Raw genomic sequence first — 23,461 nt, forward strand, 5'->3', positions numbered from 1 at the left:
ATGTCTCGACGAATGAACTTCACCACATTTCGGGCCGTCACTGTCGTATAGGACATAGCTTCAATCCACTTCGAAAAATAATCGATAGCGACCAGGATAAACCGATGTCCATTTGACGCTTTAGGATTGATTGGGTCAATCATATCAATGCCCCACATAGAAAATGGCCATGGTTCAGACATCTGATGCAATTCATTCGGAGGAGTATTAATCTTGTCACCATGGATCTGGCATTTGTCACAACTCCGGATATGCTGAATGCAATCACTCTCTAAAGTGAGCCAGTAATAACCCATCCTCATTATCTTCCTTGCTAGCATATAACCATTCATGTGCGGCCCACATACTTCCTTATGCACTTCTAGCATCAAACGAACAACCTCGGTTGAATCAACACACCTTAATAAAACCGAATCATAGGACCGCTTGTATAGGCATTCTTCGCTCAAGAAGAATTTCGCTGCCATTTTCTTGATATACTTTTGGTTAGATGCGGTACTTTTCTCAAGAAACTCCTATGTTTAAAGATATGCCTTGATATCGTGATACAACGGCTTGCCGTCAGACTCTTTTGTCATGGCCATGCAATAAGTCGGTTTTTGAAAGACCTCTATCTTTAAAGGTTCAACTTCTAGCCCACTTGTCACTCGTAGCATTGCCGATAACGTAGCCAGAGCATCGACAAAATGGTTTTGAGTCCTTGACAAGTGTTCAAACGAAATGTCTTCAAACTCTTCCACCAACTCCTCTAAATAGGCATGATAGGGCTACAACTTAGCATCTCTAGTTTGCCACTTACCAACGGTCTGAAGAATAATGAGGGCTGAATCTCCGAACACCTTAAGTCGAGCTACTCCCATTTCGATTGCGGCTTGTAACCCGAGGATGCATGCTTCATATTCAGCGATATTGTTCGTGCAAGGAAATATCAGTTTCGCCGCCACCGGATAATGTTGTCCACCTGGGGATATTAAAACTACCCCTATACCTGATCCTGACAAGTTTACAGCCCCATCAAAATACATGGTCCATACATACTCATCAATTGGCATGACTCTATCCTCTAGCGGACCCAGATCCTCATTTTTCCCAGGATTTTCGGCCAGGACATCAGCAATTACTCATCCTTTGACTGATTTTTGAGACAAGAATTGAACATTAAATTCTGAGATGAGAATCTGCCATTTTGCCAGTTTTCCAATCAAAGCGGGTTGATTGAGCAAGTATTTGATGGGATCACACTCTGTTACAAGCAATATCTGATAGTGCAAAGTGTATTGCCTCAACCTGTGTAGCACCCAGACTAGTGCTGCGCACGTTCTTTCTGCTTCAGAATAGTTCATCTCAGAGGCGGTGAACTTCTTACTCAAATAATAAATCGCACACTCTTTTCCATCCTCCTCACTTTTCTGAGCAAGCATGGCACCTAAGGACTCACTGTTGATTGTAAGGTACAGGGTCAGAGGTTGCCCCGGCGTCGGCGGAACAAGCACCGGCGGATTCATCAAGTAGTGCTTAAGCTTGTCGAATGCATGTTCACATTCTTCTTGAGAAGTTTAAAGAAAGGCTTCGCTGTCTCAGATAGCTGAGAAATAAATCTGGCTATATAGTTTAGTCTACCCATTAATCTACGAACTTCCTTCATCGAAGAGGGAGATTTTATTTCACAAATGGCCTTCACTTTTGACGGGTCAATCTCAATCCCTTTGTTATTGACAATGAAGCCGAGTAGTTTGCCAGAGGTTGCCCCGAACACGCATTTTGCCGGATTGAGGTGCAATTTGAATTTGCGAAGCCTGTCGAATAATTTCGTCAAGGTTTTTATGTGATCTTCTCCATGCCGAGTTTTTGCAATCATATCGTTAACATAGACCTCAATCTCATTATGCGTCATGTCATGGAATAACGTGACTATTGCCCGCTGGTAAGTTGCCCCAGCATTTTTTAGACCAAAGGGCATCACCTTGTAATGAAATGTCCCCCATGGAGTGGTAAATGCTGTTTTCAACTTATCATCCTCGTTCATCAATATCTGATTATAACCTGAGAAACCATCCATGAAGGAAAATAATTCGAACCTGGCTGTGCTGTCCACAAGCACATCAATGTGTGGGAGTGGAAAATCATCCTTATGACTAGCTTTGTTCAGATCTCGGTAGTCAACACACACTCGAACCCGACCGTCTTTCTTCAACACTGGGACTATATTAGCGACCCATTCTGAGTATTGGGTAGTCTCAATAAATCCCACGTCAAGAAGCTTCATGACCTCTTTCTTGATCTTCTTTGCCAGTTCTGGCTTTGCCCTTCGCGGCCTTTGCTTCACGGGCTCAACCGAAGGATCAGTCGGCAGACAATGTTTGACAATCGATCGATCGAGATCCGGCATGTCAGCATAAGACCAGGCAAAGATGTCTTGATAATCCTTCAACAATTGGGTCAAGCGTTTGGCCACATCTTCAGGGAGACATGCTCCAATCTTCACCTCTCTAGGATTCTCCGTGTCGCCAAAATTGATCACTACGGTTTCTTCAACAGTCAGAGGCTTAGATTTCTCGTGGATTTCCAAGTTCCGTCGTATCTCTTCATCATTCGGATTAGAATCGTCCGAGTCATCGGATTGACTTGCATCACATATATGAGGATCCATGATTCCCGTCCCTTCGCATGCCTCGAGATTAGTCCTGAAACATGAAAGAAAGGGATCAAAAAGACAAGACAAAGCTTAACTACATGCAATTTTCGAAAATTGATCATTGCTTTTTTTTGAAATTCATTTTGCTTTCGAAGACCTTAAGACGAGAATTCTTGAGAAGCCCAACCCTCAGTTCTTACCGTAGATGACAAATTTTTCCAATCGTTGGTTATCGTCATCGGGCTGGTTTGGGGCACTTCAACAAGATTCAAAATGATAAAAACCTCTGTAATTTTATTAATATCGAATCAATGAATTACGTCTTATTGGATTGAAAATCCTATGTGCAACATGAATTGGAATGAAAATCGAAAAAAAGCAATAAAGATTCCCACGCAAGGGAGATACGAAAACTGGAAATAATTACTCTTGAGGGCCAGCGCCATCCCTTCAAGTGGTCCTTCAGTGATTGCACCAATGGAGGTCTCAGCAAACCAACCGGTGAGGTAGGGTATACCATCATTAAAGTCGAAGTCCACCACCCTCGACTCCGGTTTCTTGAAGATACAGGGTGGCTAGTCATCCTCAGAATCATCAGACAAACTGACTAAAATCGCTTTACCGTGCTTCTTAGGCAAGTCAGTTAGGGCTTGTGGCGACTTAGGAAAGATAAGCCCGAGATCATCCTCAGTCGGGCTCAGCTTTAAATGCTCATTTCCCCCCACTACTCCAGCTGAGCGAAAGGTGTGGTCAATGGGAGGTGGTAAAGGACTTTGACCTGCTCCTCTTCGGCCTCTGCAACGACCGTGGCCTCGTCCGCGGCTTCTCGGCCCGTGATATCCCAAACCAGCTGTGTTGGATTGTCCATTTGTCTCAATCGGGGCATGAATGCCTTGGTCTTCCTTCCCAAGACCCTTACCTGACTCAAAACCATTACCGACCATGACCTTGGCCACCATGATAGCTGCATTAGAAACCTCAGGAACGGGCAACGGCATATCAGAGGAAGCCTAAACAACTTGAACTATCTCAAATGAATGATAGCTATCCTCCTCAACATGATCGGGCTCTATATATGGGACCGATGTCGCATTGAAGATTCGGTGATCTTCCTCTCCATAAACTGTAACCAACTTTGCCTCAGCCACAAACTTGATCTTCTGATGCAAACTGGAGGGCACTGCGCCTGCATTGTGGATCCATGGCCGTCCCAACAAGAAATTGAAAGCAGAAGGGATATCCAGCACTTGAAAAAGAATATCGAACATCGAAGGTTCGATTTGCAGCTCTAAGTTAATCTGGCCTATCACATCCTTCTTTACTCCATCAAAGGCTCGAACAGAAGTCTTGGCTGCTTGCATGGTAGATGGATCAATGCCCAGCCTTTTTAAAGTAGCCAACGGGCATAAATTCAAAGCTGACCTGTTATCAACAAGCACCCTAGCCATGTGAGTCTCTTTGTACTTCACTGATATATGAAGCGCCTTATTATGACCACGTCCCTCAACTGGGATTTCCTCATCAGAAAATCCTACTTGATCCTTGAGGAAGATTGCCCCGACAAACCCCACTAGCTTATCTTCTTCAATAGTCTCGGGTACATGAATCTCACTCAAAACCTTCATCAGAGCACCCCGATGCTTATCTGATGTCTGGAGAAGTTCCAACAACGAGACTTGTGCAGGTAACTTTCTCAGCTGATCAACCACGCTATATTCACTAGCTTTAATCACAGCTAGGAATTCCTTCGCTTCTTTCTCGGCCACTGGCTTGGCCGGTTGATTATCAGCATAAGTTCGCCCTGACCTTGTTATCAGATCAACATTGTATGACCATGGAACCATCTTGTCACTTTCATAAGCGTAGGGCTGAGGTGATGCCAGCACCAATACTTCAGAAGCATCGGATTTAACGATCCCGAGGTCATCGTCAGAGGCGTCCTCGAGAGGGGGCATGTCAGTTAGCTCAGGATCCAACTTAACTTGTTCATCGGTCAACATTGCGAGTTCTTCATTCCAGTCAATGATGACCTGAGATATAGTGGCCACTAACCCGAATTCATCTGCCGTCCCAATCATTCCGTCTCTTACCAACTCATCCACCTTCTTCTCTATTTCACCGAACGACACCACTTCACTAGTCAAAACATAACCGGCTCGGACTAAAGCATCGAACATATCCTCAAAAGGGACCCTAAAGTTTTGAACCTGCTTGACCCCTGGGCCAAGGACAATATTTGCACTGCTCGAAAAATCAGGGAGTGGATTGTTCTGCACATTGGGCTTACCGGCTGGCTGTAGTGCAAACGCTCCAGTCTCGAGTAGATCCCGTACTCGATGTTTGAGCACTTGGCAATCATCTGTCGAATGTCCTACCTCACCTCTATGGTAATCGCATTTCTTCGACGGATCATACCTTGCAAAGTCGGCAGCGTTAGATCTTTGTGGCTCTAAATTCAGCAAGTTCTTTTTCCTTAGCACCGCCAGTACCTGAGATAATGTCCTAGGAAGTAGAGTAAACTGGCGAGGTTTGCGCTGCTGGCGTGGGTCCTGCTGGCCTTGCCGCTCATAAGAGGTTGGCTGCTATGTAGTAAATTGTAGCTTCGAGGCCTGAGCTAGCGTCTTCTGTACATAAGTCATGTTGACCTCGGGAACATGCTCTTTGTCCTTCTTACTAGTAAATCTCTTGCCTGATGAACCCGACTCACTGTACCATCCTTTCTTGAGCCCGGACTCAATCTCCCCACCCATGGCTATCAGTTGGCTAAAAGATTGGACGGCCGTTACTAACATTCGTGAACAAACCGGCTGCGGTAGAGTGGACACGAACAATTTCATTAAGTCACGCTCTGAGGGTTCAGGCATGATCTGTCCCGCCATATTCCTCCAGCGAGTGGCATACTCCTTTAGAGTCTCGCCCTTTTTCTGCTCAGCTCTCTCCAGGTCTTCCCTTGTAATGGTGACATCGAGATTGAACTTAAAGTGCTTGACGAAAAGGTTTGCCACCTCTTCCCACGAGTCCTTCCGGTTGATCTGGTGGTTGGTATACCACCTCATTGCAGCATCCTTCAAGCTTGCTTGAAAGGTTTGGATCATTAGAGGCCCGTTAGAAACATATTTGTTCATGAGCCCCTGGTACATCTCGATGTGCTGAATTGGGTTTGAGGTGCCGTCATACTTCTCGAAAGCTGGCATCTTGAATTTATCAGGCACTTGGATCCGGGCAAAAATAGACAAATTAACAGGCGTAGCACTTTGAGTTCCCTCTACTTCACGTAACCTCTAGTCGAGCTTAGCCAGCAACTTGGCATTCTCGTCATTGGGGGGTGGATGAAGAACATGGGCTGCCGGAGATACACTAGTGTCAGTCAAAATGACATCATCCAGTTGAAAGGTTGGATCAGTGTTTACTGCGGGAGTTTTGTCAAGGCGGAGGCCTTGACAGGTTGGAGGTGGAATCTCCGATTGAGAGGCAGCATTGATCTGTTGCTGTTTGGTCATGAGATCACTCATTAATTTGGACGTGGTAGCCGCGATCTGCTCATTCATTGTATTCACTTGTTCTTTTAGCTTTTCGTCTATCATGGCTGCAATCTCGGCTTGATTGGCCATCCTTCTTTTAGTCACTGATCGAGTATTATAAGGATGAGGGGGATCTGTGGCAAATTACCTACAAAAAGTAACGATTGAATAAATACAACAAGTAAGAATAGCGAGTCGGTCCATGACATCCTTTAGACCCCCAAGACGAAATTTTTTTCAAAAGACTTATTCGTCCAGTAAATTTCGAAATTCCAGATTGCTTTATTAATAAAATAAAATAAAATAAAATAAATCTAGACTAATTCCAAAATTTACAAATTATAGCTTAATATTTCTCATTGAATTGCCCAAAATAGAAAATGTCTCAAAGGAATTCTTAGAAAGATCGCCTAGAAACAACCATAAAATGTCAATAGTATGAAGTGCAAATGTAAACTAACATTTCCTCCCTAAAAAAAAAAGAAAAACTCCCTAAACCAAACATGAAATCAAATAGTCTTCCTTTTTTTAGAGGACACGTGATCTATAGACGAATGGGCCTTCAAGGCATGCCGTAATCGTGCATTCTCTTCGGCCAAAACATCTGCCTTTTCCTGGGCCTTCATCGCCTTTTCTTCGCTGATTTTGATTTGGATCTGACGGGTATGCCGCGCTGTCACAACCGGGATCTTTGGGAGTATCTTAGCAGGGATGGTATGATACTGAATATACCGGGCCATGGCAAAGTGACTCTTCATCCTTCCGGTGGGCTCATCTGCGGGCCAAATCAGCTTCTGAGTGGAACATTTCTGCCAAGCCTCAGAATGTCGCCTAAGCTCGGCTCTGTAGCACTCGCCCTTCTCGAATTGGACTTGAAATTCATTGGGCCCGAGTGGGGGTGGGACATCCTGCAAAATTCGGAATTGTCGTGTAACTCGAAGAGGCTGATAGCTGGTTGCCCCATAAATGCCCATCAAAGGTACGGGTTTCTGATCGCCATGGCATAGTCGAGCCTCAACCTCTCGAAACCACACAACTTGCCAAAGGAAAATCTTAGAGTTTGGATCCTTGAACAGATGGACCCATTGTGTATAGTGCAAACTCTTAGTTTGATCTTGTATTTGTTTGAACCTTAAAATAGGGTTATCAGTCATGCCCATTTCAAATGCAGTCATATTTTCCCCAAATTGAGAAAGGTGTGAGAAAAGCCAGATTTGTAAAAGCTCAATCGGGGCTCGAAAAGTTCTATCTTTTTCTTTCTTGAATCGTGTCAGAGATATGAAAGTCTGTGCCAGAATTGTGTTTATGAAACTAACTCCACCACATATTTATTTTACCGTCCAAGCTATCACGGGATCAATAGCATTTTGACGGAATGGAAAAATGATGAGTCCAAAAAAAGCTAAGATAAAAATCCTATATCTCATGCGGACGGAGCTATTTTCGAAACATTCAATAAGAAAAGATATTGGGCATGTTTGACAATTACCCTTTAGCACTTTTTCAATTTCCTTTTTAGTCAAACTCAAAAATTCAGTAAGCGCTACCACAGGATCTACCCGAATGGGTGGTTCAACTATATCCAACTCAATCGTTTTCCCAATGGCAATACTATATTCTTCCAGAGTCGGTGTGAGCTCAAACTTACCTCCCAACACAAATATGGTCGTCTCAGGGCACCAAAAATGAGCAAGTGCCTGCATGACCTCGCTCTGAACATTTATGTCTAGGGTTGGCAGCATGAATCCAATGCGTTTGAGAATGTACTGCTGACCATCTAGCTTCAACTGGCCCCATAACTTCTTAAGCTCTAGCTTCGGAGAAGACACGAAATGGATATCGAGGCGACCCATTCGTAGACAGACCACCTGCCAAATGACTCAACCTAGATCAAGGACCGACCCAAAATAAGATGAAGAAAACCAAAGATAAAGCTCAAGAAATTACCGCCTTTGGGGAGAAAGTGTCAATCACAGAGACATGCACATGAATCGTGAGTTTAAATCTTAATCAGTCTACCCTAAAGGCTTTTGCAAAGTGAAATGATGAACGGAACGACATGTCGCAGCCTTGCGCACAATCACCATGACTAGTCGCAGCCTTGCATACAATTGTCATGACTAGTCGGGTCCAATCACTTCGGCTTGGTTCGGTCAACAAGGGCAACCCCCATGCGTCGTAGCCTCACGTGCATGAGGACGGCCCTTGAGCCATTTTTTTGAAAAATTTTCGGGATCCAGATGGGATAACCTTTAGCGAAGCCTTACCGCCAAGGTTAAAGAACCATCTAACTACCATCTTAAAACTATGGGTGTGACCCAGGTCCGGTCACAGGTTGTGTGTGGTGTAGTGCAAATACGGTAAATCATGCATAACAATTACATGCAAACACCACTTCAATAGTACAAAAATTAAATCACAATTCCAATCCACCAAGCCTGCAAAACAAAGGGTTAGCCAATCACTACTTCCGTTATAACTCCCATTCGGCAAAACCATTTAATACCTAAGAATAAGAATTCAATCAAATTTTGCCAAATCGAGTGATTTTTCAATGAAAATTTTCTGGCCTAAGTCCTCCTTAAATTTTCAAAAAATTCAAGTTGTCCCCAGCGGAGTCGCCAAGCTGTCGCGACCTAAAAATCAGGTTTTCCAATTTTAGGCTAATGGATTACTAGATCAATTAAATTAACTAACCTAGCTCGAGTTCTCCCAAACTCTATCAATTCGCAACTTAGGTCCAATTATGAGCATGCAAACATTTTCAATGGGAGCCGCCACTAATCATTTAAGGTAGGTTGATTAGGAACCTAAATAAAATAGCGGGAGTACTATTTTATTTCTACGAACCAAAGATTATAAATCCGGGGACTTGATTATGCTAGATTACCCTAACGTCCTTTCGGTACCAATTTAAAGAAAAATGCTCAATTTGGCAATTTTGATGAATTTTGACTTAGAGTTCAAAGGTGCAAATTTTTTTTGGATTTTGTTTTTTATGATTTTTTTTTGTATTTTCGAATTTAAATTCAAGTCGCAAATCTTTTAGTAAAAAAATTATAACCGCTAAATCTTTCGAACTAAGTTTTGACCAGAAGCCTGACAGATCGACCCTAAAAATTCGAAATACCCGCTATGGAAATAACTTTATCTAAAGCATGATAGATAGACTTATTCCCATGTGTGCGGTTGCGGATTAGGAGATTTTCCTAACCGATCACATCTTAAAAAGATTTTGCTATCTTGAATATCTTGGATATATTCAAAAAGATTATGAAATTTTCAAATTCTATCCAAATTTGACAAGTAATACACATCCAAGATTTCCAAAGAATATTCAATTAAATTGCAGTTTTTTTTTTGAAAAAAAAAGGTTTTTTTTAGACAATGCTTAATCCTTTAGAGATATCTTCGTGTGCACTATACTCATTAGCAAATTTGGATGAAGCTCTTGCAATCACCAAAAATTCAAATAAGATCAACTCATCCACAGGGGAAACGTCCATCCACTAATTTTGAATAAAGATTCAAACAATAGTCATCCACAAGTCCACACCATCAACGGATTCGAAATTACAATGATCCAATTAACATCTTGCAAGTCAAATTGCAATTTTAACGTGATCACCAATGTAATGCGAATTTTCGGATTGAACAAGAACAAGAAGGAGAACCAGGAATTTTTATGCAAGTTTCTCTCGTAATCCAAATAGTAATCATTACCTAAAAATCATTCACGACAAATATCACAAGTTAAGAACATTCATTACCTAATTTGACAAAGTTGTCAAATTGAAACACCAAGGATTGCTTGATCCACGGGTGAGGTGACAATGCTTGATCCCCAGCCTTAAAAAAAACGTGAATGGCAGAAGCGAAGGACCCCGGCAGTAACTCGAACTTGTTTCCTGGCGACGATGGCAATGGACCGAGCGGCGGATGGATCAACAGACGCCGATGCAAGGTTCTTGGCTAGTGGAAATCGAAAACCCTCTTTCTTTTTCTCACGTCTATTCTCTCCTTTCTTTTTTGACCAAGTCCTCACTCCTAACTTTTCTCACCTTTTTTTTTGACGTACTGTGAAGCGTATTTTTTTTTCTCTCCAATTCCCTCTCTCTGCTCACCCCCTTTTTTTTACTAAGCCCCTCCTTCCATACCTCTCTCGACCCCCTGTTGTTGTCTGTACGTGATCCTTTTATAAGTGAGAATGTCTAGGCCTTTTTAGAAAGAGACCCACTCGAGAATATTTAAAACATATTACGTTTGGCTTCTTCCCTTTTTGCTTGTGCCCATGACGCCAGAACGTAATTCCAAATATATATCCCCCACGTTGACCGATTCCGTTTTCCTCTTCTTGTATCCTTCATATATTTTTTTTCCTTTGCACAAAGATACCAAGAAACAAAATCTGCTGATACACTTCCTCTTTCCTTTATATATTGCCCTCGCCTCGGTGAAGAATGTTCCCCCTTGCCTTGTCGTGACGCCCAAGATTTTTTAATGGAATTTCCAAAAGATATATTGCCAATTACTGTCCATGGATTAAAGATATGTGCGGATAGGATATTACTCCCTCCTATCTTCTGACAATACAGCCAAATATAATGAATCTCCCTTCCTTCTTGGTCCTCCATGTGGCAGAAAAAATATATATACAGAAGATCTCTTGCGACCGAAGATCACACATGCAAAATATGTGACTTTTGGTCATGGGTTTGATTGAATTAAGCTCATAACCATTCGCTGCCGTATGTTCGATAAATGTGCAAACTATATGGCCCTAATTAACTATCAATGAAATGCTCCTAATATCTATATGCCATTTAACTAATTAATTTTTTCCTAAGGACCGGGATCGATCCCTAATTTTTATGCAATGAATGACTAATTGGGTCTCCAAAATTTAGGTGTCAACACTAGTCGAAAAAGGGAGGCAGTATGAGAAGTATTGGAGCAAAAGTATACCACAAGTGCCATAACTTGTGTATGGCGATCACTTTGGTGCCATAACTTTTTTTCGGATCACTTTGGTGCCAAGTCGGAGGAAAAGAGATCACTTTAGTGCCAATTTGGCCGGAAATCCGACGTGGCATTTTTTATTAATTTTTTACGCTGACGTGGCTCGCCGGAGGCTGAGTCAGCGTGTACAGTCAGCATTTTTTATTTTAAATAATTTTTTCCAGCGTGAACAGTCAGCATTTTTAATTTTAAATATTTTGTTTCCTTTTTTTTTCTTCTTTCCTTTTTCTTTTCTTTTCTTTTCCCCCCTCGCCGGCCGGTTGCTGGTGGCCAGGCCACCGGCGAAGCCCGGGAAGGGCTGGGCAAGGGCGGCCTTGCCAATGGCCGGCGAGGGGCGGCCTCGATAGATTTGGGCGAGGCGGCCCTCACCGGCGACAGGCGAGGCCGGCCCTCGCCGGCCCGAGCGAGGGTGGCCCGGGCGTGGGCGACCCTCGCCCGACGCCGGCGAGGGCTTCCTCGCCCAACGCCGGCGAGGGTCACCCGACGTCGGCGAGGGTCGCCCTCGCCGGATCCGGCGAGGGCGACCCTCGCCGGCGTAGGGCGAGGGAAGCGCTCGCCTGGGTGGGCGAGGGTCACCCTCGCCAGATCCGGTGAGGGCGACCCACGGCCGCCTAGGCGAGGGCTTCCCTTGCCGGATCTAGCGAGGGCGACCCTCGCCGGCACCGGCGTCGGGCGAGGGAAGCCCTTGCCTGGGCGGGCGAGGGTCGCCCTCACTGGCGTCGGGCGAGGGTCGCCCACGCCCGACTCAAGCGAGGGCGACCCTCGCCCGCCCAGGCGAGAGCTTCCCTCGCCAGATCCGGCGAGGGCAGCCCTCGCCTGGGCCGGCGAGGGGCGGCCTCGATTGGGCCGGCGAGGGTCTCCTCGTCCAGATCTGGCGAGGCCACCCCTCGCCGGCCATGGGCAAGGCCGCCCTCGCCCATCCCTTCCCGTGCTTCGCTGGTGGCCGGCCGGCGAGGGGAGAAAAGAAAAAAAAGAAAAGAAAAGAAAAGAAAAAGGAAAGAAGAAAAAAAAGGAAAAAAATATTTAAAATTAAAAATGCTGACTGTACACGTTGGAAAAAATTATTTAAAATAAAAAATGCTGACTGTACACGCTGACTCAGCCTCCGGCGAGCCATGTCAGCGTCAAAAATTAATAAAAAATGTCACGTCGGATTTCCGGCCAAATTGATACTAAAGTGATCTCTTTTCCTCCGACTTGGCACCAAAGTGATCCGAAAAAAAGTTATGACACCAAAGTGATCGCCGTACACAAGTTATGGCACTTGTGGTGTACTTTTGCCGAAGTATTGGCCATACTGGGTCGCACTTTGTTCTACGATCGATATTGGGTCTCGGGCAAGCCCGAGGAGTCCAGCAAACCTATTGAATGTCCCTTGGTTGTTCTCACCACAACCGAATTTGAAGTTGGTAATAACATCTGTCGGGGTTAGGGTCAGCGTTTCCGTAGCAAATAACCCATCCGAGAAGGACTTGTCACCGTATGTCGCCCCGTAGAAGCATGTGGATCCGCTACAGTTAGGTTGACCACCTGCTGATCATTAAAGCTGATTTATAAAGTGATTTTAAACGTGTTTTTAGAAACCCCTCACAACTAGCAGTCTTTTTCTTTGTTTTTGTTCTGTTAAATAAAAATCTCGCCAACATGGTTGATCGGGCATGTTTTCTGCCATCTATGAGAATGGAGGAGGGCTTTCAATTGGCGAGTTACAAACATTGACATTGCTGATCATTATTGTTAAGTATTACATGTTGATGATGTCTAATTTTGTAAACCACCAATTAAAAACCTAATTGGGCATGAGACCACCACCCGTCAATTGTTACCTGTGGTAGAAGAAAGCTGAGTGCAAGATGACGCGTTGCAAGATATGCTGGCATAGGACGATGATTGAGAGGGGTCGAAGATTGGCTGGGCCTGGCTATAGCAAGACACGATGCAAGGCTCACATTGGGTCCAAGTAAGCGCACTTCCCGTATCGAACAGGAGGGTCAGGTCCTTCGTCGGCGTGCCAAGGCCTATAGTCACAACATAGCTGTAGCCGCTGGGGCCGTAACTCGCTGGGAGGTTGACGGTGGACTCCTTCGAATCACTGGTGCCACTGACGCTGTTGGAGACCTTGGATTGGATCCATTTCACCCTTGCCATGTCTTCGAGAAGAACCTGCGTGTGGTTGATGGGGCGACCATCGAACAGCTGAGAGCATGCTCCATACTTGTGAACTAGTTTAAGGCTTGAGTTCCCTGAAAAAGAAATAATGGAAGTCACAAACGCATTAACAAGAGATTATATTACAGCGCAGAACTATGTCAGATGCAAGGAATGAGAATTCATTGGCAGCATACTATTGAAAATACTCATCAAAGCTCTCATGGTATCTAAGCAATCAAATTTTATGTTTATGAGTAGCTAATTAATTAATTGCAATATGGTTGGAGTGTAACACTCCTTATTAAATAAACTATCTGTTGTTTCATGAATGATCATGCTATATTTTGGGGTTTCTTCATCCACCAACCTTATGATTCAGTATCGTTATCCTTCCTTTTAGATTATGCTTTGCTATAAGCAAGAAAGAACAATCCATCGGCTTTGTACATATGATCAATCCCAACTTAACCTAAAGTTGAGTCCACTTAGAGACTCGACCCGAATTGGTTAAGTAGGGGAGATAAACAAGTACACTTTTAACTTATCTTAGGTACAACTCCTACTCACTGAGCATGCAGGTCTGCATTTATCCTAGCTCAAATCTCCTAGGGTCTTCTCCTAGGGTCTTCTCCTAAGTTTCTCATTGACATCTCCGTCTCGCTCACTTTTGAAAGACTTTCAGCTCAATTCAAGGCTGTTTAATATTCAAGTATCTGCTGTGAGGGTGTGTAGCATATTATAATCAATGTTATTAGCAAAAAGAAATGGACTCATTCCCCTACAAACACGTTGTTACAACTAACAAGAATTAGTTTGGACGAACTTGTCGGCAGTATACTTTGAGTAAAAACTGATAGATTCAACAGATCACAACCCAAAAATCAATCGCTTATCATTTTGAATTTTGTTGAGCAGTCCCACGGAATACCACGTTTACACACACATAAGCACAAAGATACATACTCTGAGAGAGAGAGAGAGAGAGAGAGAGAGAGAGAGACAGAGAGAGAGAGAGACCATTGGTAGTTGAAGCTGTGCAATTGACAGAAGGAGAAAGAGAGCTGAGAGGGACCGTAATCTGAGCTCCATGGACATGAACCTGCTTTTCAAAAGAGCCATGAACACTCAACACAAAAGCACACAGCAAAATCCTCATCAACTCGGACAAAAGAGAAGAAGCCATCTTTCTCATCTTCTATTTTCTCCCACAACTTGGGCTCTTTATCACAGCTCACAAAAAGGCTTTACTTGCACATCCTTTTATAACCTTTTCGATACCCAACTATCCTGTAAAGTATACCCTTCCTCTACGTGACACCCGTACTAAAATAGCAATTCATAGACACATTCTCATTCTCTTCTTCTAACTAATTGGGGGTTTACGTTGACCTTTCTACTCTGGTACGTAATTAGCAATAAAACCAGGAACCCGGTCAGTCGCACATATAAAAGGTTTGGAGAATTCAGAGGCAGTTTCTAACCCTAGATATAATCTTTATGTTGGGCCATCTTATATTCGGGAAAAAAAGATTAAATTGAGTGCTCATAATTCTCTGCCGATAAAGTGACCAAGTACTACTCTAACTCAACAACAAGGTAAACTGTAGTAATTGAATATGTACAAAAATGGGTTAATACCACGAAAAATTCCAAAGTGGTACACTTGTGACAAATTTACCCTCCGTTAGTTTTCGTAAAATTTTACCGTCAAATTGATGAGTTGGATGACGGGTGGCAGTTGGCAGGTGTACCAGTCTGGGGTTATACCCCTTCGTTTGTCACAGGTGTATTAGTTTGTGATTTTTCGTAGTATTAATCTAATTTAACGGAAACTAACATAGGGTAAATTTGTCACAAATGTACCGGTTTGAAATTTTTTGTGGTCAAAAAATTACTTTAGAGTAAATTTATCATAAGTATACCAGTTTAGGATTTTTCGTGGTCAGAAAATTAGTTCTGGATAAATTTGTCACAGGTATAGCAGTTTGGGGTTTTTCATGGTATTAACCCTATAAAAATATGTGCGCACAACCTGCTCGAGTTTTTGACTTGTCTCTTATCCAGGACGTGAGATTTATGGGATTATTTATGGGTCTGGAATTTACATTTCGAGGGTGGACTTCCTTGTAATAACAAGATAAAGTTATAAGGCAAACAGCAGCAAAAGTAATAGACATTCACTTTATCAAAATTGCAAAAAGAAAAAAACAATTTTCACAAGAGAAAAGGCCACAAAAAACCCAAGACTATAGTCAACATATTTACATTGAAATTTTTTTGTGACATCAAAAACCCCAAATTACGCTCACTTGTACCCTAAATTTTTTCTTATGACATGAAAAACCCCAAACTTGTACCTATGTGACACATTTACCTCCGTCAAGATTTCGTCAGATGATTTTTCAATCAAAACAAAATCATTTTTATTTCACTTAAGTCATGTGGGCACAATACAACACCGTTTGCTGTCCGATGCCCATTTAGCCATATTTTTAATAGTGCTAATTGGTGGACATTAACAGAGGGTAAATATATCTCACAAGCAGAAGTTTAGAAATTTTGGTATCGCAGAAAAAAGTTTAGGGTAAATGTGTCACAGTAAGCATAGTTTAGGGCTTTTGGTGGTTTTTGCCCTTTTCACTATCTCTGACATTCCCATATCGGAAAGTGTAGAGGTGCGCCGCTTCCGATTCAGGGAGGGTGGTCATGATCATGGATGAAGGTTGTCTGTTTTCTAAAGGGTAGTTTTTGGAAGAAAAACCTACGTACTTCTTCAAATTCAAACTTACACATGACATTCATAGATTAAATCGACTACCTTGTACAAGAAACCTGCAATTGAAAATTGATGTGATTTGGAAGAGTTAATGTATCATAGTTTACACATACCTTATTAACTTAAGCTTTTGATTGGGAGACGTGGGTTGATCTATAGTTATAGTACAAGAGTTACTTTTGCTAGGGCAAAAGTACACCACAAGTGCCATAACTTGTGTACAGCGATCACTTTGGTGCCATAACTTTTTTTCAGATCACTTTGGTGCCAAGTCGGAGGAAAAGATATAACTTTATTGCCAATTTGGCTGGAAATCCGACGTGGCATTTTTTATTAATTTTTGACGCTAACATGGCTCGCCGAAGGCTGAGTCAGCGTGTATAGTCAGCATTTTTTATTTTAAATAATTTTTTCCAACGTGTACAGTCAGCATTTTTATTTTTAAATATTTTTTTCCTTTTTTTTCTTCTTTCCTTTTTTTTTCTTTTCTTTTTTTTCTTTTCTCCCCTCGCCGGCCGGTTGCCGGTGGCCGGCCGGCTACCGGCGAAGCCCGGGAAGGGCTGGGCGAGGGCGGCCTTGCCAATGGCCGTCAAGGGGTGGCCTCGCCAGATCTGGGCCAAGCGACCCTCGCCGGCAACAGGCGAGGCCGGCCCTCGCCGGCCAGGCGAAGCCGCCCCTCGCCGGCCCAGGCGAGAGCTACCCTCGTCGGATCTGGCGAGGGAAGCTCTCACCTAGGTGGGTGAGGGTCGCCCTCGCCTGAGTCAGGCGTGGGCGACCCTCGCCCGACGCCGGCGAGGGCGACCCTCGCCCGCCCAAGCGAGGGCTTCCCTCGCCAGACGCCGGCGAGGGTCGCCCTCGCCAGATCCGGCGAGGGAAGCCCTCGCCCGATGCCGGCAAGGGCGACCTCGCCCGCCCAAGCGAGGGCTTCCTCGCCGGGCACGCCGGCGTGGTCGCCCCGCGATCCGGCGAGGAAGCCCTCGCCCGATGCCGGCAAGGGCGACCTCGCCCGCCCGGGCGAGGGCTTCCCTCGCCCGACGCCGGCGAGGGTCGCCCTCCCGCATCCGGCGAGGAAGCACTCGCCCGATGCCGGCGAGGGCGACCCTCGCCCGCCCAGGCGAGGCTTCCTCGCCCGACGCCGGCGAGGGTCGCCTCCCAGCATCCGGCGAGGAAGCCCTCGCCCGGGCGGCGGAGGTCGCCGTCGTTGGCGTTGGGCGAGGGTCGCCCATGCCGGACTCAGCGAGGACGACCCTCGCCCTACGCCGGCGAGGGTCGCCCTCGCCGGATCTGCGAGGCGACCTTCGCCGGCGTTGGGCGAGGAAGCCCTCGCCGACGTCGGGCGAGGGTCGCCCACGCCCGGGCCACCTCGCCCGGGTCGGCGAGGGCCGGCCTCGCCTGTCGCCGGCGAGGGTTGCCTCGCCCAGATCTGGCGAGGCCGCCCTCGCCCAGCCCTTCCTGGGCTTCGCCGGTGTCCGGCCGGCCAACGGCAACAGGCCGACGAGGGGAGAAAAGAAAAAAAAAAGAAAAGAAAAGAAAAAGGAAAGAAGAAAAAAAAAGGAAAAAAATATTTAAATTTAAAAATGCTGACTGTTCACGCTGGAAAAAATTATTTAAAATAAAAAAAACTGACTGTACACGCTGACTCAGCCTCCGGCGAGCCACATCAGCGTAAAAAATTAATAAAAAATGCCACGTCGGATTTCCGGCCAAATTAGCACTAAAATGATTTCTTTTCCTCCGACTTGACACCAAAGTGATCCGAAAAAAAGTTATGGCACCAAAGTGATCGCCGTACACAAGTTATGGCACTTGTGGTGTACTTTTGCCCATTTGCTAGTATGCTTACAGAAACCAGAAAAAATGCTTGATTCGTTCGAGAACGCATGATCATCCAATATTATTTTCCTTACAAATAAAGGGCGAAATAACTGTTGGTTTTGCAAAAGGATATGTAGATGCTCTTGTTGACACCAAAATAAGAATCGGCATAGACGCTGAGTCGGCTTCAATGCCGAACCTAGTGTATAATGGAAATCAGCCATCTTCCGAAATATGTTTGGATAAAATTCGGAAACATGCTAGGAAGCAAGCGTGAATGGCATCATATCCCGAATTCGGTAGTTGATGAATATCGGTATGTTTACTGAAACATGGAAAGTCATAGTTCGGGAATATAAAGAACGTTGGAACATTTATGCCTCGGGACGTTGACTCTTTCCCTAAATTCGGGAAGTTTACACTTCGGGAATATACCGAAATTATAGAAAATCGGAAAAGATGAATCATAGCCCAGCCACGTAAATCAAGATAGCAGGAAGTTTAGAGCAAAAAGCGAAAATAGTGAGCACGAGCATATTGTGGGGAGTTACTTGTCCAAATTTGAAGTCGTCCCAGCGGTTGAGATCAAGTTTTGGCGGACAATAAAACTGGAAAAACGTGGTTAGAAAAAGGTAGTTATTGGAAGCGCCAAAATTCAAAATTTGAAACATAGAAGTAACCGACGAGCAGTTACAGGATATGAGGAGATACAAATACTCAGAAGAAAGGGAGAGGAAGAAATCATCAACAACAATGCAAAAACACTCAAGCTTATCTGCACTTTAGTTTCTTCTGTACCTTTACTTCCTGCATTTATAGCTTCCTGCAACTTTAGTTAGCTTTCAAGTTCTTTACAGCTTTCATAGGAGTATTGTAACTTAGCTTGGAACTCTGTTAATCTCAGATCCATTTTCAATCCATTCGAATTATATTCGTTCCATATAACCTTGTGCCCACTTTGTTTCCTTCTTTGCCACGACTCTCCTAGAAATCAAGCCACAGAACTTATCTTAATAAAAATCGAAAATCAAAGTTTCGATGAAAGATATTCCTCATCTCAAAACGGGCGAAAATCTTTTTGGCACGCCCGGTGGGACTCGCATGGAAAGATTTGGAGAAATGGTGAGAACTAGGCAATTTGAAGGAATACCGGTCGGTAACGTCAACAATCCAGTTGAGGAAGCACGTTCTGAACACTCTGCGGCTAATCAAGTAGAGGAGAATCCCGACATTCCTCGGCAATTAACTGAAGAACAAGCCCGCTCGTTGGCACCAGATAACACCTTGGTAGCCACAATGAAAAGGATGTTTGAGGACCTTACCAACCATATAGTGCGACATGTGACAGATGTGATAAAGCCCATGGTGATCAATGCTATAAATGAGGTAATATCGCGTCCTGGTTCATCTTCTCAAGTTCCACCCTTTTATGCAAATCCTTTTGGGACAACATCGTTTCCACCAATATCGGGACCTCCTCATGTTGGATATAATGGTAATAGGGGATCAAATTCTCAAACTCCTGTTAGAATTATACCAAGGTCAGAGAATCCTACCCCTATAATGTCATACCCCGCACCCTACGGCGCGCCACATCCCTGCCGCGGTCGATTCAAGTGCGACGTCCCACGACGCGTTGCCGACCCAACGCCCAACATAGAGATTAAAGCACACGCGGAAGCAATATGATACCCGAACAATTTAAAACCTCATAACCAGGGATAGCCACACCACAACCAACATGAACAAATATACACTTGCATTAACAGGGAGAACATATACACTATCCTTATACAGCATGAGCCCAAAAATCAAAAGCGGGTCAATGGCCACTACTGACAAAAAGGGGTAAGTGGCCCGGGCGGTCAGGGGTACTAAAACTAGGGGGCTCCGGTTAAAAAGGTACTGGCCCGACCTATCTACAACTAAGGCTAACCTAAGGGACCCAGTCCGGGTCAGATCTCGATGACTCGGAAGAGCTACCAGACAGCTCAACCTCAGAGTCTAGGGAATCCGGCTCGGACTCGGCCTCAGCTGGTTCCTCCTCAGAATCCATCAACTCGACTCCGTCCTCCTGCTCTATGTCCTGCTCCATGGGCTCTGGTTCATCATCCGCCTCCATCGGCTCCGGTCATCCATTTCCAAGACAACAGGCTCGTTGCCAGAGTTCGAACTCCCCTCGGTCTCAGCTGCGGAACTCGCTAGCTTTCCATCGGGGCATTGGGGATCCAGTTCGCCCTGCCCGCTAATCGGGGCATCAAAAGTCCGGAGGGGTCCATGCTCTCCGAAGCGGTCCCTAAGACACCAGGCTACATACTCATGGTGCTGATAGTACCTTTCTCCCACATCGACTAATACTACCAAACGATACCTAACATATAAATCCCCACTCTCTAAGGGGTACTCGGTTCACGTCCGCCCTAGCTGGTGCGGAATCCCAAGACGCACAGGAACATCTAGCATCGTCAGGACCGGGGGTCTGAAAAGTTGGGTTTATACAACAGTGAGAATAAATCTCAGCAAGTAGGCCCCCTAAACCTAAACTAGTCTCACATGGACCTCCTGACGAGCACCAAACAACACACATTCTAAAATATAAAAAGGCTTAGGCCCTCAGGCCCAAACCCAATACTTACTTGGCCCTGTAGGTTAGGCACTTTATAAATCACAATAATAACACAGAACCCAATCGTGGCACATGCACACATCACTTGGTCACAACGCATGTCATGCATATGCTCGTGCTCATACTCGTGCTCATGTCTCATCAATGCACTTTCGCACAATTGCACTCTTGCACACTTGCAATTTACCAAATTCACCGACCCGCGTAAAACGCATCAGGTCTATCACTTTGAGATCGATTTCTGGCCTGCGTAAAACGCATCAGGTCTATCACTTTGAGATCGATTTCCGGCCCGTGTAAAACGCATCATGCTCATGACACAACCCGCGTAAAACACATCAGGTTTGTCATCTTCCGGAAGTTCGGGCATCGTCCCGCGTAAAATGCATCAAGACGGGTTCAACACCCCGCGTAAAACGCATCAGGGTTTTATGTGCTCACACGTACACAATCACCAATTATTATCTGAACCCCGCGTAAAACGCATCAGGGCGATTTAAGCGATCATAAGCTCATGCCATTCGTGCACACATGCATAATGTACATGTTATGCCCAGACTCAGTATGTACGCTCATGGCCACAATATCCATACTCGGCATTCATGAAATTCACACTGGGCACTCAATATGATTTGACTATTTATTCAAATAACGCCACAATATGCTCAATTCACATTTCAATATGCCCAATAGACTAATTAGTCCAAATCAATCACAACATGTAATTTGACACCCAATTTCACGCAATTAAAACACCAAAACTACTCATGCCGATAGTCTACCCAACATCTCAGGAATTGGCCATGTCAAGCACATCATAGGGTATTACACAATCACAATCAAGCCATACTTAACTCAGCCTCCTCATGGGCCGATCACAATTCTCTTGGCGATTCGCACTAAAACCCCGATTAACCGATTATGGCCCTAATTAATCCAATACCAAATCAGCCATGAACGGTCCACCCTAGGCCATTAAATCACCTTCAAATCATCACATTAGACCACAAGAATCACCACGAAAACAGCCACCACTCGGCCCACAAATTACACCTGCCAAAATCACATTTTAGCCCGAATCAAGGCGCCTATGCTCAGCCACCATACAGCACACTATAGACCATCAAAGCTCAATTAAATTATCACACTAAGTCCCCAAATTAGTCACAATATCAGCCCCTAACATCCTCCACAAGTTAACCCCTAAATTACCCTAATTAACCCCTAAAACTCATCTAGAAATGTACATTAGCCTAATTAGGGTTTAGGGTTGTACTCACTTGGATTCCTAAGCTCCAAACTAAGCTGAACAGGGCTGGGGAAGTGGGCGGACCAAGCTGGTTCCACAGTGGCGCAAGGGGCAGCGACGGGCGGCCTTCACGGCGTTGCGAGCGGTAGCGGCTTGCGGACGGCGGTCCACGGCGGGGGCTGCTCACGCGGCTGGGAAAGGGAGGGAGAGAGAGAATGGGACGGCTGGATGGTGGTGGTGCAAGGCGAGGTGGTGGTGGCGGACCGGCTCCGACGGCGGCGGAGCTCCTCCGGCGAGGGCCTCTCACGGCCAAGCAAATGAAAATGATAGGGAGAGAGTGAGCTCACGGGATGGAGAGGGAGGGGGAGTTGGCCAGTGAGAATGAGGGGGAGAGAGAGAGAGACTAGAGTGAGATATGCACATTGCTAGTGGGGTGGGTGAACCACTTTGCACTAAAGACCATCATGTCCCCCATCCAAGGCTTGAGATTCAATGATGTCCAATAATGTAGGAGCAATCTTGTCCATAACATTCTGAATTATTGGGGCTGATTAGACCATAAATTAAACCCCAAATATCCCCCAATTAACTTCAAAATTCGGAACACTATAGTTAGGCCTAGGGGCAAAATCGTAATTTTCCAATCCCGGGTCAAATTTCTAATTTTTTACTCTATCGATCCCAAATATGATTGGCCACACTTTTACGACGTTGTCCTTGCATAAATAGTAGCGCACGCCCACGAAATTCGACACCGAAGTCCGGACTCAATTCCACGATCGATTTTGCTCAATTGCAAATTTTACCGTCTCTCACTGACGGGCGGCTGTTTAGGGGTTACGCGTATCGACCTAGGGTTACTCGAGTCATGACGGTCTCGATTTCGTAGAGAACACGAGAATTTATCACTAGTTCCAGGGGTCGCGATTGTTCGGATTAAGTTCGGGATCGTTCGCCGCGCGTCCTCTCGGTCGTGCGAAATCACCCGCTATTCGATCGTACGCCGATGGCCAAACCAAATCCGTCACTCTCCTTGGATCGGCCTACGTTGGCACAAAATATTCCCTCGTTGTTTCTCGGAATCAGACTCAATTCACGGTCAAGTTCTTGGGTCCACGTACCATTTTTCCTAGTTAGCCATTCCCTACTGGTTAGTACCCCGAGAATGATCAGTTCCGGGCGAGACTCACTAAAATGCTATGAGAAATACATATCCATTTTATTGATCACGAAAATGGGCCGAATTCAGGACGTTACAACTCTTCCCCCCTTACAAAAATTTCCTCCTCGAAATTTACAATCCAAACCCGACTACTCAAATAAATGGGGGTGCTGACGTCGCAATACTTCTTCACTTTCCCAGGTGGCACCTTCTGTCCCGTGATGTTTCCAGATAACTTTGACCAACGGGATCGTCTTATTCCTCAAAACCTGCTCCTTCCTGTCCTCGATTCGCACTGGTCTCTCCACGTACGACACCCTGCCGTCCATGTCTATTACCTCATGATTCAACACATGGGTCGGATCCGGTTCATACTTCCTCAGCATTGACACGTAGAAGACGTTATGAACTAGCGACAAATTCGGCGGCAAGGCGAGACGATAAGCCAACGTTCCAATCCTTTCCAAAATCTCGAACGGGCCTATATACCTTGGACTCAGCTTTCCT

At 45.0% G+C, this 23,461-nt stretch overlaps 1 protein-coding gene across 1 annotated transcript; it reads right to left on the minus strand.

Annotated features, from left to right (window-relative positions):
* Positions 1-5,916: 5,916 nt before the first annotated feature.
* On the minus strand, positions 5,917-14,698 carry LOC130140122 (aspartyl protease family protein At5g10770-like). The gene is made up of 5 exons (XM_056318668.1): positions 14,344-14,698; positions 13,002-13,418; positions 12,440-12,705; positions 7,805-8,024; positions 5,917-6,290 (listed from the first exon to the last, which is right to left on the minus strand). The coding sequence occupies exons 1-5, from the start codon at positions 14,516-14,518 to the stop codon at positions 5,917-5,919; spliced, it is 1,452 nt and encodes a 483-aa protein (XP_056174643.1). The 5' UTR covers positions 14,519-14,698.
* Between the last annotated feature and the right edge of the window lie 8,763 nt (positions 14,699-23,461).

Source organism: Syzygium oleosum, unplaced genomic scaffold (genome assembly GCF_021117445.2).
Source record: "Syzygium oleosum isolate NSW1041296 unplaced genomic scaffold, Sole_v2.1 Sole_v2.16, whole genome shotgun sequence".
NCBI lineage: Eukaryota > Viridiplantae > Streptophyta > Magnoliopsida > Myrtales > Myrtaceae > Syzygium > Syzygium oleosum.